General features: G+C 41.9%; 1 protein-coding gene across 1 annotated transcript; it reads left to right on the top strand.

The window, feature by feature from the left end:
• Window positions 1-11: 11 nt before the first annotated feature.
• Window positions 12-19,067, top strand: sema7a (semaphorin 7A). Its single transcript, XM_048257634.1, has 14 exons — window positions 12-401; window positions 1,437-1,576; window positions 3,689-3,724; window positions 4,347-4,442; window positions 4,915-5,017; window positions 5,939-6,049; window positions 7,067-7,209; window positions 8,117-8,295; window positions 9,031-9,139; window positions 10,400-10,595; window positions 12,811-12,926; window positions 13,627-13,772; window positions 13,983-14,038; window positions 17,527-19,067. Exons 1-14 carry the CDS (start codon window positions 260-262, stop codon window positions 17,949-17,951), a joined length of 1,998 nt encoding a protein of 665 aa, XP_048113591.1. The 5' UTR covers window positions 12-259; the 3' UTR covers window positions 17,952-19,067.
• The last annotated feature ends 1,080 nt before the right edge of the window (window positions 19,068-20,147 follow it).

Raw genomic sequence — 20,147 nt, 5'->3', positions numbered from 1 at the left:
GCGTCAGCTAAATTAGACTACATGTAAATGTAGCCTAAATGGGTAGGCATAGGCTACTTTTGTATAACCTAGGCGTGGTAGCCTATATTTTTCGAGAACGAGAGTAATATCCAAGAATTTTAGTTGTCGCGTTAAATTTGAGCCTGATTTATTAATTACCTCATAAAATTGAAGTAGTGCGTGTGTAGCCTAGCCTACGGGCGGGGCCATTGAAGGTAATCCCACACCGCCCATTTAAATGCTTTAATGTTGTGAATAAATGGGAACCCATACTATATTACGTTTATCAACCAAAATGAGACCGTCTCTGTCTGAGTTCCGCTTTTGTGTATGGAGCTTCGTCGTAACATTTGTGTTTTGTGGGAACCCACGGGGTATTCCAAGACTCAATGTGCGTCAGGGTAAGTTGACAGTTTAATTTGTCACCTTGTCCCAGAGCCTATCTTAACACCCCCAATTATCACCACTTTTGTTCAGAAATTCTAAAACAACGATGTTTTTTAACACTTCAAAATAACATTTGCTAAATTAACCTGACATTTTTCAGTAGCCATAGGTGTGTAGATTTGAACAAAATCTGGTTTGTTTGTTAACGGGAGCATTTACTGCCTGAAATATCCGATTTTGTTTACCACGCTCGGAGTTATAGTGCTGGCCTGATGGGTCGCCTATTTACACCGTTTCAACGGCACATGAACGGTTAGACCGAGAATTCTCGTCGTGAAATTAAAATTCCACTGGAGCTCCAAGCGGTTGTGTACACACAACCTTACAACACTGTCTACAGCTCATTGAGTCACGGTAAAATGTCATTTTTGGTACACAGCTAATTTAGATACACCTATGGTGTGGGTGGTTGCGTTTCTTTAGGAGTGTGCTGTCTTGGTTTGTATAGAAATTGATATTAAGTGACACATACACGCAAGACGGTGGAAATACGGGACCGACGGTAATAGGGGGAGTTCCGATATATCTTTTTCACTGGGACAATAATGTGTATTATTTTACTATAGCCTACTAATAAGGGGTGGCGTTGAATGTATAATACCTAGTTATAATACCAGATATGCCTATTGGCCAGCCGTAGGTGAAGTGTTGTTGGTGTTTGTCGTAGTGTGCAATTAGTATTTGGTATATTGTAATTGATAAACTATACGTAATTTCTTGAAAATTATTCACTTCTACAGTTTTTAAATGTATCCCATTAGTGAAGGCACTGCGTTAGAAATCAAATTGTAAGCCGCTTGGAATAAGCGCATTAAGAAAAGCGGGCACGTAGATAAGCTAAATAAAGTCGCTGTCTCAATTGCATTAAACATTTTAAAGTATAGGACACACTTTCACCACTAGATACGAAACACAAATAAAAAAGCCTGCATCCTATCTCCACTGTGTTCAGGAGAGGCTAGACCGAACCCTTTTTTTCTTCTTTGCAGATGGAGTTCAAGACCGCTTTCCATACGAGAGAAATTTAAGTCACACCGTGTTTTATTATCATGGGAAATCTGACAGTCTCTTCATCGGAGGAACTAACTACGTGCTTCAGATAGATTTACAAAACGGCCATGTTTTGGAGGTAGGTTAAATGTCATCCTATATGTCCTCTCCACCACACCTGTGATTGGCATAATCTTATTATGTCTCAGCCGTTATCGCCAGTGTTTTCTACTGCCTGCACTGCTAGGCTGTGATCACACATCGATACGTGATATCCGTAGGACCGTAGCATCTTTTGTGAATCTTGTGAGTTCTTGAAGTCCCGAAATAAATGGCACCGAATGTTTCGTGTAAAAGTTCTAAACTAAGCAACAAGCGGAGCGCAGGCGCGTAGCAAGCGTGGGGGATGTGGGTGTTATAACGTACACACTTGCTGGAACACGATTCTATCCCCCACACTTTTTGTCAGATTAAATTTAAAGTAAAATATGGAAATAAACGCTCCCGTAAAGAGTTGGAACCGTATCTATAACGCACACACAGAGACAAAAATAGGTGTGTTGATTTGATTGAACGGTCATCCAGCCAATCAAGTTAATGAAGAACCAGAGCCGCTCTGATCAAATTCAAAGTGTGCGTCTTTCAAGGCTGTGCTGCTGCTTGGGTCTGCATTGAAACGTCTGCAGTGAGAGAGAATTTCAGATAGAATTGAAATTGTTACCGCATTATGCTAATTTAGTAAACCAAAATTCACTGTCTGACTGACAGTTTTTGTCACAATGCAGGGAGTCAAAGTGAAAGCGGGGTGCGTGCACCACAAGGCACCTGTTTCTGCAGGAAAACCTTTGGCTACTGTTCTCAAAGCATTATGCTTTCTCTGCCTATGATCTGCAGCTTTTCTCAAACTATGGGCCTGCTCAACAATTAACCTACTACTGCTCCACATAGCCGCGAAATTAAGTTATGCCCGGTGCTTCACACGTCTGCTCATTTGCAGCATACTTATTCATTTGGTGTCATCAACTATATAGACATAGCCCAGTCAGCACACATACAGTACGTCTCCAAGAAAAAAAAAGGAAAGGAACAGCTTAATTACATCGCGTTCCATTTAGAACGTCTTATTTTATCTGATCTTACAAACGGCGGCGTCAAAACACATTTGAGTTCTACATCGGAGATAGAACGCTTATGAGCGCTCATGCAATGTGTGCGTCCCTGCAGCAAGTTAAACTGTAGCCTAACGTGGGCTAGAAGCAACCACAGTCTAAACAAGAACGTGGCTTCCTGTAACTATCAATGGAAAAATGCATAGAAACTAGAAATAATCTTTAAATTGACATTAATTAAGCTGGCTACATGCAACACAATTTATTTATATTCCCTTTGCATATGTTTGGGTAGACTTCAAACGTTTTTGAATTTGAGCTTACATTTCCTTTACATTTATTTAATAGGTATTAGTGATGCCTCGAAATTAGGCTGCTGTCTGTTAGGCAATTTATTGTAGCCTGCTAACCCATATGCACAAAACATAATTTCTGAAATGATTTCTTGATTTATAACATGAGATGTCTCCATGTAGGGTAGTGTCAAATAGTGAAGTGATAGCAGGTAGATCATGTAGGCCTACATGTCACATGAGCCACACATATGAGGGGCGCTGCTTCTTCTGTCCCTCCCAAACTGCATTCAAATGGTGTGTTTAGCAATCAGAATTTCAATTTTTTTTTCGGGGGAGAAACTCCCGGACACCAATATAGTCCGCACCCCTCTCAGAAAATACCTACAACGTCCCTGTAGGGAGTTATTTATAATTTGGCCAGATTGTTTCCTTTTCCTATTCCACAACCCCCACACTTTTAAAAAGCTTGATACGCCTCTGGCTGAGCGCATCATGCTAACCTTGAACACCCAGTGCGCATTCATGTGCTGATTCCTATGACTTGATGATACTTTATCTGAATATATATATATATATATATATATATATATATATATATATATATATATATATATATATATATATATATATAATATAATATAATGTTCTTAACTGTTCCCCGGATCATTCTATTTTTACTGTTCTGTTTTTATTCTTTAATGGTTTTTATTTTTTATTCTTATATGTGTGTGTACAAGTCAATGAGTCAAAATTGCTTTTTTGTTTATGCAAACCTGGCCAATAAAGCTGATTCTGATTCTAAAGTGAGACGTTTTGAAAGGTGAAATTACTTGTTTCTTTTTGCAGAACTATACACTCTCATCAGACCACTCCTGCAGAGAGGTGAGCTTTTATATGTATTTTTACTTTGTATTATTTACTTGGTGTGGTTACCAAGCACAGCTTTCCACCAACAGTTGTATGTAATCAGGGTTGGGTAGTAATGGATTACATGTAATCTGGATTACTTAATCAAAATTACAAAAATCAGGTAACTATAATCAACCCAGGTTATAAAACAAAAGTGTAATCAGATTATAGTTACATTGTTGGGGATTACTTGATTACATATTATCATGCAAACAATGCAGTCGGGAAAATGCGTTCAGTACTTGGCAATATCGCAACAACTTTGAATTAAAGACAGCCTACACATTCTTATTTTCCACTATGTCGTGTGCAAGTTGTGTAAAAAAGTAATCCTACAGTAATCCAATTATGTTACATGTTTTGGTAATCCAATTGATTACATTACTGATGACCAATATTGCCATGTAATCTGTAGTCGGTAATGGATTACATTTCAAAGTAATCTGACCCAACCCTGTATGTAATCATATGATCAGAGTTGTTATATCAAATATTACATTTAACTTTTTTTGCCAGTGAAATAGTACAATGTACTGAATTTGATTAGTGTTATTCATCCATAAACAAGTCAAATGAAAGCTTGTCCTTGGTTTAGGGCCCCTGTGAGAATGTTGTCACGACTATTGAAGACTTCCTGGACGGCTTGTTCGTCTGTGGTACTGATGGAGAGCGGCGCCAATGCTGGAGGCTGGTAAGGAATTTACACACCTGCACGTGCGCAAACATATACACACACACACACACACACACACACACACACATTTATGCACATATAAACACACACATAAACAAACACGTTCGCACACACACACACACACACACACAGACTAATGGAGTGCTTACAGTGTTTCATCATGAACTAGAGAGAGACTTCAAAGCTTGGGTTGGTGTAAGGGTTACATCTAACTCTTACATCTTAATTTAGCAGTCTCTCCTGTAATCATAGTTTATGATCAAACTAAGCCATGCTGCACTGATCATTTTAGTTGAAGTTTTTTTTGAGTGCCACCTACTGGTCTATTGCCTTAATGGTCACATCCTGTGATTTAAAACTCATGCAGATGTGTCCCATGTGTCTCATTGCCAAGACAACCGCAAGTGCTGCTGTTTACCACTGGATACAATCACTGTGCGCTAAACATAATGCCTCTCTTTCTATATAGTTCCCCAAAGAGAACAATCGTTCTTGTGAGGTAGTTGGGAGCATTGAGGGGATAGGAATCGCCCCACACACATTCTCACAGAACTCCTTATCCCTCTCAGTGGGTAAGTAAATCATACCACATGCTTAATGCTACACTCTGATGCAGACTACTAGAGGCTTTCTGACTATATTTAGCTGCTATCTCTGTGGCCAGACCTCAACAGGCATGCTAGGATACCAGACTTACAGTGGGTGGGTGGTTATCTGAAAGCTGAGGATGCTTTGGCTGCATGTCTGTATCACCTCATGGATTCCATCAAGAGAAATTCCAGATTGATGAACTGACTAACCAAAAAAAGCCATTGCATTGCCACAAAGTCCTGCACTTGAAAACTGAGTTACATAACTGTATTAGGGGCAGCCGTGGCCTACTGGTTAGCGCTTCAGACTTGTAACCGGAGGGTTGCCAGTTCGAACCCCAAACAGTAGGCACGGCTGAAGTGCCCTTGAGCAAGGCACCTAACCCCTCACTGCTCCCCGAGTGCCGGATTAGTGTGTGCTTCACCTCACTGTGTGTTCACTGTGTGCTGAGTGTGTTTCACTAATGCAGAGACCAAATTTCCCTCACGGGATCAAAAGAGTATATAAACTTATACTTATACTAGTGAAAGTGAAAAAGAAATTCAAGCGTTTTCTGGCAGACAAGGTTGTCTGAGGACACATTTGATATCATATCCTCCTGGCCTCCTAAGTAAGCTCTCATTGTTTTTTCATTTGTGAGGGATCACTTGTTCCACATGTACAGACTTGATATACTGACCTCCTTGATAGCTTGATATACTGACCTGCTGTGCCGAGTAACAAGCACCAAATTTCACTAATAAGGGTTACAACAGCAACCTCTGATGTACACAATAAATGCTGTATTTCTAGCCTAGATGATTTTCATCCCACATCCAAGTTACAATTAGCTTATACAAAGTTTCCTTTCTGGTTTGGACTTCATATTTGAGATGGTTTCATTATTTTTTCGCCCTCTCCAGATGGTGATCTGTACACCGCTGCCCCTTTGTACAAGGATGGCAGCTCTTTGCAGTTCAGAAGGACCGCAGGCAAGCGCACTAACGTGTGGATGTACGACAAGTGGGTTACAGGTGAGTGCAACTGGTAGCGCAAGGTGCTAACAATATCAAGATGCTAACAATATCAAGGTGCAAACAATATCAATAAGGTTCTAACAATATCAAGGTGCTAACAATATCAATAAGGTTCTAACAATATCAGGGTGCTAACAATATCAAGGTGCTAATAATATCAAGATTATGGGTGCAACTTGTGAAAGAGATGTACGTAATGGAGGATTTGACTCACAGGATAAGATTACGAGTAGAATGTTGTGTAGTTGTGTAGAGAAATGGTGGAAATGGAATATATACATATCAATGACTGAATGATTGAAATTATACTTTATTGATAATTTTAGAGCCATAACGATCCAGACTTTTTGTTTTGTTTTTTGTTTTCCTTTTCTTGTGTGTATGTTTTGTTGTGTTTATTTGGGCTTTTGGTGATGCCAATGTATGATGCCATTGACAAATTAAAAATAAAAAGTGTTAAAAAAAAAAAAAAAAGATTATGGTTGCAATTCTCAGAGAGCACACCTAAGCCCACCTCTAAAAATGTGCGTCTGTACAGGAAGTCACTTTGGCTAAAAGCAGCTGCTAAATGAATGCAGACTTGTGTGCGCACAAACGCTGATTCCCTCACTTCCCACACTTAGTCACACCAGCTGACCATCACCAAAAATGCCAACCATGCCAGCTGTCTGCAGTGTTGGCAGACTTTTAATTGCACCCTGCCCTGCTGAAGTAGCCTTGGTCAAATTATTTTCTGCAGTGATAATGCTATCGCGCACCTAGCCCCAGTCACCACAATGCAGATTAGACTGGCTGCTTATCTCCGCTCCGCCACAACTGTGCTGTTCAGTTGCTCATTGTGGTGGCCTTGTCAGCAAAACAGTCAAGCCAGATGAATCATGATGGTCATGAATGGGGAAAAAAAAGGAAGTACTGGTAGTTATTTTAGTGTCATTGTATTTATTTATTCTCTCTCTCTCCCTGTGTGTGTGTGTGTGTGTGTGTGTGTGTTTTCTCTCCCTAAAACCCTTGTAGAACCCACCTTTATCTCAGCTTTCTCAATTCCCCGTGAGAACAACCCTGACAATGAAAAGATTTACGTCTTCGTCCGTGAGAAGAACTCTGATAGCAGTCCAGAGGCTGACCCCTGGATATCCAGAGTGGCTCGTGTGTGCAAGGTATACTCATATAGTAGCCTTTATACTTTTAAACACACACTCTCTCACACACACACACACACACACACACACACACACACTCATGCTCATACACTTTTCCAGAATACTAGATGTAATAGATCTAGTAACCAATGGCAGTGATGAAAAGTATGCTTGACACTAAAAAGCATTATAAAATATTATATATATATATATATCCACACTAATGTACAGCCTCCATCATTTCTCATTACTAAATCATTGGCCCATTGATTAGAACTGGCATGTAATGCTGCTTAAGATATCTTATTTCCGGGATGCCATTGAGTTTACATTATTCATCCGAGTCATGTTGGAAACTTCTAGAAAGGTGACTCACTGTAATGTTAGACCTCATAGCCATTAGCTCTCCTTAGAGAATGGGTTCATGAATGGGCCCTCCCGGATCTGTGAAGAGTCTCTTTATAAGTATGGGGTTAGAAATGCATTATTTGGTCAGGGATCAGCAGAGAGGTCTTTGCGCGCACATGCCATAGGCTTGTCTGTCTGTGAGAACCAGCATTGTTCTCATGATCACGCAGAACGACTGATCACCCTCTTGCTTTTGTTATTTCAGGATTTTTAAGACATGCATTGCTTTCCCGAGCAGAGGAATTCAATGTTTAATGTGGAGGTCTTGTTTGTTTGTATTGGGGGGTTTTATTGGCTCAGTCTGTTTATTGAGGATGGGGCTGACCGGTGTGCTTGGGTGGGATTTTTCTGCCTCTTCCTCAGTCTGTGAGAGCCCTATATGGGTTTAAGATGATCAAAGAATGTGTGATTGCGTGCATGCCCGCTCTGTTTGTCCAACCTCGAGTTGAGCTGAGATCAGTTGAGTTTCATGTTGTTCTATGACATTCTGCTCCTGACCACCACCTTCCCTCCGCAGGCAGATGAGGGCGGGTCCAAGAGGTTCTTCCAGAACATTTGGACCTCATTCCTGAAGGCCCGGCTGGTGTGCGGAATCCCCAGCGAGTCGCTCTACTTCAATCGTCTCCAGGACATCCACGTGCAGCATGAGGCTGATTGGAGGAGGACACGGGTCTACGCTCTCTTCTTCAGTAGCTGGTGCGCTTCGCTTCTCACCTGTTCTTCTTTTCTTGGCCCAGGGCCCTGTTGTAATGGCATTTGGATGAGGCACAAAAAAGCATTTCTTCATCAGAAAATATTTTATTTAGCAGTCTATGAGTGCCTCCGGGATAAGCACTCTTATGAACGCAACTTTCCATTTGTGTTTCTTGTTTGTCTTTGAAAGCCTTTGCTGCTCACTGCTCTGTCAGATGCACACATTCTAAAGATGTCTGCTAGGGGTACTGATTATTATTCGATTATTATTCAGATTAGTATTAGCGGGCGTGGTGGAGCAGCATCTGACCAGTGGTTGGCTTTGACTAAATTCCCAACTGTATATTGTGTTTCTGGTAAACTTTAACTTGAATTTTACAGACTGTGATTCTGGAGGAATGCTGTTAATGCTTGAACTCAACAACCAATGAAACTACAGTCTTCCTTTCTATGCTCCTGAAGCTGCATGTTGATTGGCTGAAATAGTTTAGGCCTATGTCTAGGTCCAAGCCACTTTGCTGGTTTCAAATTGGTTACAGCACTGTTTATCAAAACACACACACACACACACACACACATACACACACAGAACTGAGGACAGCCAGAGGTCTGTGAGCAGCAACTTGTTGAATTTGACAAAACGTGTGATGGATTGGAATCCATTTGTTTTGTTGTAAATGACCTTTAGCTCCGTAAACTGATCAGATCTTTCTAAAATCTCTGTCAAATGTTCCCCAGGAACTCAACTGCAGTCTGTATCTACTCCATGGAGGATATTGACAGAGTTTTTGAGAACTCTTCCTTCAAAGGCTACAATGACCCTGTCCCCAACCCCAGACCAGGAGCGGTAAGGAACCTCTGATGTTTTCTCTTCCCCTGCATTCCAACAGGGAGCAGCCGTAGGCCTACTGGTTAGCGCTTCGGACTTGTAACCGGAGGGTTGCCGGTTCTAACCCCGACCAGTAGGAACGGCTGAGGTGCCCTTGAGCAAGGCACCTAACCCCTCACTGCTCCCCGAGTGCCGCTGTAGCAGGCAGCTCACTGCGTTGGAATTAGTGTGTGCTTCACCTCACTGTGTGTTCACTGTGTGCTGAGTGCTGTGTCACAGATTGAGATAAATGCAGAGACCAAATTTTCCTCACGGGATCAAATGAGTATATATACTTAACAGCAAAAGAGTATATATACTTAACAGCTGAAATGCTGAGGTCAGCTTCTCTGCATCCCAACACATATAATGCTGAGGTCAGCTTCTCTGCAACCTCACACACATGTAGAGTCATGGTCAGGTTTCACCACTCAGCAGCTGAGTCATTACATGTCAGCTCTTTCTCCAACGCTACTCGTAACTGGGCTGCTGTCCAGATGGAGGAAAAGGCCTCAGTCTTCTAGGAGTGTAAAAAAAGTTGGACCCTGAACACCTTGAAGCATTTTTTGTGTGCTTTTTCTGCAGTCATAAGTCCACACAGAAGATAAAATTGACAGACTTGCACTTCAAAAACAAGTGTCAAACTTCCAAAACAAACTTCTTGAAAACATTTCTTGCTTGAGCACCGTTGGGCGTAGTGTTCCGTGGTCCTCAGTATTGTACTACGTGTCCTGGTATTCCCCCCGACATAACATTTTCTTTTTCCTCTTATTTAGATTCCTCCCATGTTCCCATGGAAACACAAAACACATAACATATAGATGTGGAAACACTAAATCTCAAATCGGCCTGTATGACTCAGAGCGTGTAGTGGCCCATGGGGTTCCCTATTTCTAGATGAGCACTTCTGAAATGGAACACGCATGGAACACGACTTAAATGTTTTGCCAGTAATTTGATGCCATTTGGCTTTGTTTTTGCATAGTGGTTAGTGCTTTGGTGATGGGTGTGTTGTAACCAACACACATTTGGGTGTGCATGTGTCATCTGAATTTGGATACATGATTTGTAACCTGAATGACAAAATGACTAAATGTATCTTCAGGTTGTTAAACACACATGCCACAAACAAACACAAGCACCTAAACATGGAATGTAGTTAAAGTTGTGTCATTACCTATGGCAAGCCCTTTGAACATTTATTCTGATCTTATCTCCATTGCATGTCTGTTTATTCAGTGTGTTAGAAACAGCAAGAACCTTCCTATTGCCACCATCACAGTCATCAAGGAGCATTCAGAAATGACCGACTGGATTCATCCCATCCACAGACACGCTCCTTTCTACGTCAGCAGCAACAACTACACCAAGATCGCAGTGGATCGCGTTGAGGCAGCTAACAACAACACATACAATGTGTTGCTTCTTGCCACTGGTAAGCTGTGTGGCACACTACACACACACTGGGCAACTTCCACATTGGTAAGGCCCACAAGCCACATCCTGCAGACTTGGCAGCCTGCTATTTCCTTAATTGTGTTCGGTTTCACTAGACTTGGTGGAGAGACCAAATTAGGTCCACTGCATTCTTTCATTGATTTGATACATATGTAGGTTTACAGATGCTTAAAACTATGTTAGAAAATGTTTTGCACATTCATTCCACCCTCGTAGCATAGTAAATGATGCAGTAGATGATCAGTGTGACTTTTTAAGGCTGTTGTGGTCGGTAGTTAGTGAAGTAGGGAGAGCAGGGGAGACTGAATGTTTAGTTCTGAACGGATGTTGTTGAGCATGTGTTCAGTTCTGAACAGATTTTGAGCATGCCTGCTCCAGAAACAGGTGCTGGAAGGGTGTTGATTGCCATAGCAATTCAGTGTTACCAAAAATCAAATGGTCAACCATCATATAAACACTGAATTATTCATAGCCCTTGCCTGAGCCCTTGCCTGCAGGAGTGAAAACTCATCTGAAAAGACCAGTTGACCCAAAAAACAAGATTATGTCATTGTCTCCTTGCCCTTGTGATTGTAATATGGAATGAGTTAGCCCATAGAATGTCAGTGGCCAGAAGGATGCAAACACTGTCCCACTGTTCCAGAGTATGGAAAGAAAATCCAGTCATGACATTACACAGGCTAACTTGTTCTGTACACAAACGAATAAACAAGCAAAATATGGCTTATTACTGGTAGGAGTTTGCATAGTAAATGTTTGGGTTTTTATTTTGGCAAGGATCTCCCCAAAAGGCCTTTGTGCATTGTTTTGATGGGAACATGCCCAAACCTTTGTTATTATGACCCTCGCTAGCGCTAGGCCATAGGCAGTTTTTGTGAAATAACTACCCGAACCAACCGTTGCACCCAAGATTAAGACATCTGAACACAGCAAGCGTTTGCGGTCAGAGACACGTTAGCCTGTCCATCAGCTATTTATTCTTCATAACTCAGGTTTTTAATAACCTCAGTGTGTCACTCCGCTTTTTATTTTGCTGATTGCAGTCTGCCAGCTGAAGAATATGGCATTTGCTGACAGTTGTTGGGGTGCACTTGTATATTTGGTTAACAAGAAAATTAATAAAAGTAAGAGGGCAAAAGGTTATCTGCGGATAAGTAAGAAAAGTTTCCATGACAACACCCAAAAATGCTTTGTAAGGTGGATTGATGTCGTCATATCCCTTATTGGTTTGCCAAAACGTCAGAATTTGAACGCCAAATTCTGATTGGATTTTTGCATATAGGAAATGGGAAGACATTTGACCCCTTTGTGAGGATAAAGGATGAAGCACAGCTGCTCCAGCCTCAGATTTTGCGCAGATCTTAAATTGGGTTAAATACTGTATTCTGCAGAATATACATTCACTCTGCTGCTCAGTATTGCATCGGATTAAACTTAGTCAGGCTGTGTCACTTACCAGAGTACTAATTTTGGTCTTGAATTGAATGGGTAGGTTTGTTTTTTTCCCCACCACAATAGCCACTGAGACCTACATTTCTCCATTTTCAGTGCTGCAAGACACTTAGTTGTAAATATATGTATATTTAAGGGCAATGCAAGGATTGTGTATTTAATAAGGTGTTCCCGACCGATTTGAGGGCTGCTTGGGCCAAATATGCCAGGGCCGGATATTTGTCCCAGTCCATCCCTGATTGGCACAATGTATTCACATGTCGACTTTTGCCCGTGGGCAGGATATGTGTAGACAACTGCCATATTGGCGTTTCAAACTAACCCAATGCCTTTCTATGGAGGATTTTTTGAGTGCCGTGTCTCCTCATTAGAAAGTCTCTGGTTACACCCCCAATAAGAAATGAAAATGCAAACTGCAAAATATGACTGAGTAGCGGTCATATTTTGCACTGCTATTCGGTACATGTAGTTTGTGTTGTCTTTGTCCGATTTCTTCCCTTTGATTGAAACTGCTCGTTACCAAGAATAGTTGTTTTCGAGGAACTCACACAGTATCCCAAGTATACTCCATAGAGTTGAGCAAAGTATGCTTTGTATGGTGCTGCTTCAGGATTTGTTGCTAGTCCCTGGAAATATGTAGAAGCCCCCGTCAGTGACCAGGCTGATTCCTACCCACATCAATTAATCATGAGCGTCTGTGATGAGTCATTCATGTCTGCACCGCCTTCCATGTCGTTTAGACACTGGAACCATCCACAAGATCTTGGAGAATGACCTCAGGGCTTTCATCATCTCAGAGACTCGCTTGTACAACCTCACAGTCCCCATCCAGTCCATGAAGCTCGACTCAAAGAGGGTATGACACTGACACACACACACACACACACACAATACTCCGCCCAGTCAGATGAGATCATTTGCAGTATTGTTATAATGTAATTTATTTATTCAGGGAAATTTGACCGAGCCCAGAGAGCTCTTTTACAGTGAAAATGTAAGAACAAATGGAATAGAAAAAAGAAATACATAAAAACAAATAAAAACAAGTTAGTTAAAAACAGGAGCACTGTACCGTAGCCATATCATTAAGAAAACACTTGAAATTATCAACTGATACAAATAGGCTTCAGTTTTAGACTTTGTTCATTTTGTGAAAAGTGTCAAAATGTGGGAGCAGTCCACTACCCCTCCCATGACTGGACAGGATCGTGCTCATTGGCTAATTGAAAATAAGCTTTAGTTTACTTTTTTTTTTGCACTATTGTAGTTTGATTGTGCACCATTCCATCATTCAAATTAGGCTCGTAGCATAATCTCATTATATAGTCACACACTACTGTAATGTATGTTGCTTATGGTAAACATGTACAGATAGACATGTATGTTGTACACATTGTCACACAATATCTTTGTTAATATGTGTAGTATAGTATGATGTTTGTCTGATAACTCACCCAAAGCACAGCGACTAATTCCAAATCAAATTTTGGCAAGATACATTGAAAGGTCAGCTGCAGTCATAAATCCAGAGCACTGATGCTGGTTTCCATTTGCAGAGGAAGCTAATGGTGGGATATCCAGGGCAGATGTCATACATGGACCTGCAGCGCTGTCAGAATTATAATAAGTCCTGTGAAGATTGTGTGCTGGCTCGCGACCCCTACTGCTCCTGGACATCTAGAGGATGCACTGCTGAAATGCCGTAAGTCTTAATCACAAAAATTATGCTGCTTAGAATGCTATGCTATGCATGCAGTGTGTTTTGATCTGATGTCTGCAGGTTTCAAAGCAAAATGTTTCAGGGGATTATGATTATTTATGATGCATTGGATTATGTTGTCATGTTGTTGATCATACCATGCAAGGATCATGTTGCATTGTTTCATTTCTATTTTATGTTTTTTTTTTACAGTCGGGGTATTCAGAACATTGCAGACGGCAAAACAGACGTATGCCACAATAAATCAGGTACCATCTGAACTGTTTTCCTTTTACGCCCTTCCTTTGTTTGCTGTTGCAGTGAACATTAAGTATAACTACATTTCCCCCAGATTTCCCTGAAGGCTTTAGACCAAGGAAAGATTCCAGCTGTTTCTGGTTCTGTTATGACTCAATGGCATGTTGAGGTCAGACATATGCATTATTAGTGGGTTTGATCCAGCGATCCAGCAACAAGCCTACTATTGTTCTTCTTAAGTTTTCTTGTATCTTCCTATTCACCCACTTTTTGCAAGGACTACTGCTCCTAGAGCGTTTGAGCTATCGACACGGTTCCAACTCCAATTCATGCCCGAACTGGTGTAGCTTGCTTACTTTTTTCGTGTTGCTGCAACCATTGAAATTAATGGCGGAATGTTTAGGATTTGAATTTTGATTATGACATCACAGCTCTAATTGCTGAAGCTTGCACCTGGCCTGGAGTTCTAAGCCATCTGGCAGCTGGGCTGGGCTATCTGTATCTGTAAAGGTGTGTGCATGTAACTTTTGACCCGTATGTCCGATTTTCAAAAATGAGGTACCGTTGGAATCCTCGAATGAAGCCCAGTTCAATGCCTAGCCAGCACCAGTTGTAAAGGTCATGTAAAAAAAGATGGAAGCACTGTCTCATCTTTTTTTTTTTTTTTTTTTAAAGCCAAGCCATGTCAAACAGATCTTTGTAGATCCACAGTAGACCATGTACAGTACATGACCTGTATACACATTTCTGTCTTCAACCTTAGCAACCAGCATAGCAACCGCATGATTTATCATAGCAACCACCATATGTGGGTCATACAGCACACTGCTTGCTACAGTAAGCCTCCTCTACATACTTGCTGCACACTGCCCCCCCCCCCCCCCCCACATACACAGCACATTGTCTTCAGGATCTTCTCCAACACACATCCTCTACATACTTACAGCACACTGCCCCCACCTACCCACCTACACACTACACACACACACACACACACAGTCACTGCTCCACTCCCCTCCCGCCCACACACACATCTTCACTGTCATCACTCACATACATTACATACAGTACTCTGCTTGCAATAGTAAGTCCCTGCCCCCTACATACACAGCACATTATTTCATCAGGAAGCTTCTCCAACACACATCCCCAACATACTTACAGCACACCCCCCCCCAATACACAGCACATTGTCTCATGAGGAAGCTTCTCCAACACACATATTGCACACTGCCCTCTCCCCACATACACAGCACACTATCCCATCTCCCCTGTCATCCCCCCCAACACACACACCAAGACCCCTGGCAGTTGGGTTAGCCCCTTGAGCCGATGGATCTGCCCAAGGTTTCTTCCTTGGTAAGGGAGTTTTTCCTTGCCCCTGTTGCTCTTGTGGTGCTCCTTGTTGGTGCCCCCCACCCAATCCCAATCCTCCCCCACCTTTTTATGCAGCCCTTGCCACTTAATCTACTAAACCCCTCTTCTACTGCCCCCCCATTAATGCACAAATAGGCTGACACCAGACATAATTTCACTGCATTTCTTACTTCCAGTAACTATATGCATGTGACAATAAACTTCCTTGTATCCTTGTATATGTACACTAGCAACGCCCTAGCAACCATCCTAATTAACCTAGCAATTAGTGTTAATTTCGTCAGACGAGACAAGAGGAAATATGTTCGTCAACGACCTTTTTTTTCATGACTAAGAGGAGAGATGACGAGACGGCAGTAATGTCCTGAAACACTGACTAAGACTATCTTAAGATGCATTATTGTTGACGAAAAAAGACGAGACTAAAATGTTTTGCATGAAATAAAAACTAAGATAAAATCTCCCTTCATGTTCGTCTACAAAATGAGAAGACAGAATATCTAGCTGTTATGTTTTCAAAATATTCCGAATGAGTTAATAGCAACAGCTTTCCTGTAGGCTAGTCTACGTGCTGCTGCTGTAACCCTGTGGCTGCAACACGAAACTACATGGAACAAGAACATACAAATTAACATCCCCCAGAATGTCCATACGAAAATGTTCTGCATGTAATGTCAACTATTCATCTAGTTAGACTGATGATGCAAAGTTTGCAAGCAAGTAAGCTAATATGGAAAGTTCGCTAGCAGGTTAGCTATGGCTAAGATGGAGAGTCTGTTTGGGGAATGTGTTGTGTTTTAAGATATCGCCATCTAGCTTAGGCGGAGTAAAACATTAATAGTTTGGCCTACAACAGTGTTTCTCAAACTTTTTTCAGTTTCAGGACCACTTAACTAACCCTAGCTAAAAAAAAAAAAAGATTAGACCTACTTCAACAGTAGCCTATAATTAGTCTACACAATAGGCATACTCACTGAACCACCTTGCTTATTGACTTTGCACTTTGCTTATTGTGTCAGAGGATTCATACTGTATGATTTAAATTGGCATATCTTACATAGACAGTGTTGCAGAACTGTTTGGATTTACATACAAGTTATATTGCAAACAACTCATCTATATTATATTTTACCACGTCTGCTCGCGGACCACTTGGGATAGCTTGCAGACCACCAGTGATCCCCGGACCACACAGAGAAACACTGGTCTACGAATATGACAGTGGTCCAGTCAAATCTTTTACTGTCTATGGTCAAATCCCAGCCGAGCTATAACTGTAGCTTGACTTACCTGTGCATGTAAACATACTGACTGACAAAAAAATCAGAATGAGTAATTATAACAGACGAGTAGCCCTCGTTGAGATGTGTGAAACACTATTTGACTCAAATGGTAATCAGAAATAATTTGTTATAAAAAAAGACTAAAATGTGTTGACTAAAACTGACTAAGACTAAGATACCTTTAGTTTTCTTTTGACTAAAACTACACTAAAATGACGAGACTTTTAGTCGACTAAAACTTGACTAACAAAAATGATATTTGAATGACTAAATATGACAGACTAAAAAGGACATTTCGTCACAAGACTAAGACTAAGACTAAATTAAAAATAGGTGATAAAATTAACACTACTAGCAATGCCCTAGCAACCACCTTAATTACCCTAGCAACAACCTAGCAAACACCTCTATAATGTTAACCTAGTGACCACCATAGCAACCACCATGATTACCCTAGCAACCACCATAGCAACCATGTTGTTGCATAGCAACCACCATATGTACCCTAGAAACGCCCTAGCAACCATGCTAATTACCCTAGCAATGCCCTAGCAACCACCTTAATTACCCTAGCAACAACCTAGCAACTACCACTATAATGTGACCCTGGCAACCAGCATAGCAACCAGCATGATTACCCTAGCAACCAGCATAGCAACCGCCTTATTTTTGCGTTTTGGCCTATTAGATGTTGCATTAATGCAGATAACATTTGGTCCGTGTGCCCAAACTGCACCTGATCAAACCCACTCTAGCAGTTCCTCGGAAACGCAATTCTAGTTCTGTCTCATGTTCGTTAACACCCATGTCTGACATGCTTCCCACAACCGCCTCCCCAGCGTCCAGCAGCTCCACCAGAACCAAGCGGGCCACCCTGATGTCATCACCGGACCTCCAGAGACTGGTGCACTCCGTCCCGCTGGACTTCCCCTTCTACCTGTCCTGCCCCATCGACTCGCACCATGCCACCTACACCTGGGAGCACGAGGGCCGCCACAGCAGTGCCTGCCAGCAGGCCGGCTCCAACTGCCTGCATCTCATTCCCGCCATGGGCGCCGAAAACTACGGCAACTACACGTGTGTTTCCAGGGAGCGCGACTACACCAGAGTGGTCAAGAAGTACCAGCTGCTGAAGCAGGAGCGTCCTATTCCTCCTCCTTCTCAGCCCAGGGTCATCTTTCCCAAGATCAGAGGAGACGCGGCAAAGATCACATCACACCTTACGTCAGTGATTATGGTCGTACTGATGGTGGAGCTCCTTTGAATGGCTGAAGCTTAGTTTAGACTATCTATCTTTTCTCCACTGTTTCTTCTAGCTGTTTTTTTTTTGGTCAAGAGTGGGATGAGAGAGAAGTATTTTGACCCGATAAAATTGCATGGCTGTATTTGAAATGCCCTAAAATACCCATGTAAACTCTGTGTTCCACATGGAAAGAAGGAAGTGTGTGTATGCACAGCAGGAAAGAAGCTGAAGAGAAGAAGGAGCAGTGTAGCGAACGTCTAAGTCCACATACTCCAAGCAGAGTAAGGAGTCAGAATCTGAACATCTGTCTTTCTGAGGTATCCGCAGCTGCCTGTGTCTGTGCGTGTGTCCACAAGGGAGTATAATCGAGGCCTTGCTCAGTGGAGGTTCAGCCAGTGGTCTGCTCCACAGTGTGAGATGGGCATCTTGGGAGTCCCATGAGCATGATGGGGAGAGACTGTGTGTGGCGTCATCTCAGCTGATGAAAGCGTCTTGAGTGCTTTGACGTTCCATGCTGCTGGTCAATTGGCCAGTACCAGAAGGTTGCCAGAGGATTGCTTTAGCTGGTTTGTATCGTCCTCAGTGGTTTGAGAGCCCATGTTGGTAGGCTACCCAGTAATATTTTAATTTAGTTGTATTTACAGTATAGAGCACTGTAAAAAACAGGCATCCAGGCACCTTAAAGGCGCCTTGGGAAAGAGGACCTTCATGTGCCCAGTGTGAACATGAATCTTGTCATGGACCAATGAGTCGTCAGGACCATCAGCTGCATGGTTACTGAAAGCACCCTGGTCTTCCATTGGCCTGTAGATGCCTGATAGAGACCGACTCTGGGTCAGTCTTAGTTTACCACTGGTTCAAGTAGACTTAGTAGAGTGAGTATGTGTCATTAGGGGTATGACTGGTTTAAGTAGACTTAGTAGAGATGTGTACTTAGTAGAGTGAGTACCGGTATGTGTCATGGGGGGGTATGAAAGCGATATATACTGATCAAGCCCTGTTCAGTCTGTGTACCCTGAAACAGGCTATGGAAAGGAAAAGCGTTAGCATGTTGTGGATACTGAAGTTGACACAGACATAATGCCAATGTAGTGGACGGGATGAAGGCTTTAGGTAGCTCTCAACACACAACAGAAGGGCGGGGGGTCCATATCAGAGATGGCATCAGAGGGTGTGACCGCTAAGTTCTGTGTGCGCGGGGTTAATTTGGTTGGTTGGTCACTGTGTTCCTCTGGACAGGGCGTAACGGACCAAACAGGAAGCTGTTATATAAAGTTTTCTAGAACCCATTAAAATACTTTAAATACGCATTTCTGTTGGGTGGGTTTTAACGTTTTGAATGGTGTTGTAATAAGCAAGGGATTGCTTCTAAATTGGCCTGCAAAATAACAAGTGAATGTGAGATCATGGATGAAGAATAATAATGCCTATGTCTGTCCACATGGATACAATATAGACCAGCTGACACATTTTGCATGTTTATTTATTTATAATATTTATTTGTATTATTTATGGTATATGTTATACCTAACTATGATTTTGTGCTCAACAACAATTAAATATAGAAACTTTCATGTTCATGTTGGATTAGAAATGTGGACTGGTAATTCATATTTTTCACTGTCATGTGACAGCTCTGACCTAAAAAGCTTTATTTTATTTTTCTCTTTCTTTTTTAAATAAAACATTATTTTTAGACATGTCCATTGGTGTCTGTCATTGTGAAATCAATACTGCTTGTGTCCAGAGAGGAGAGTAGACTCATGGAAAAAGCATCAGTAGTTTCAGGGAACAGCAGGCACACAACACCTTTGTTAGGCTTATTACGGCTCCTTTGTTAATATTTGACCAGGGCAGTGAAGCAGAGCAGGGTGTGCAGGGTGTAGTGTTCCATTATTCAGAGTGCTGAGAGACTCGGTAAACAGCATGATCGGGCTGCACAGGAGGCAAGGCGTGGGATGGAAAGTTGAGTTGAGACAGTAATAATGTTGGAGGTAAGACTGGGACTGGGCAGCCTGGGAGTCCCCTGAGCATGATGGTGAGCGGCTGTGTGTGGATTGATCATCCCAGCTGATTAAAGCATATTGAGGGCTTTGACGTTCCATGCTGGTAAATTGGCCTCAGTGGTTTGAGAGCCCATGTTGGTAGGCTACCCATATAATGATACGGTTCTGGGTAAGAGTAGGGGTTTACATTAGGGATGTGTTAATGACTAGG

This window comes from Alosa alosa, chromosome 11 (assembly GCF_017589495.1).
Source record: "Alosa alosa isolate M-15738 ecotype Scorff River chromosome 11, AALO_Geno_1.1, whole genome shotgun sequence".
In the NCBI taxonomy this organism is placed as follows: Eukaryota; Metazoa; Chordata; class Actinopteri; order Clupeiformes; family Clupeidae; genus Alosa; species Alosa alosa.
Note: the sequence above shows the minus strand (reverse complement) of the source record. Positions and strands in the feature narration are given on the sequence as shown.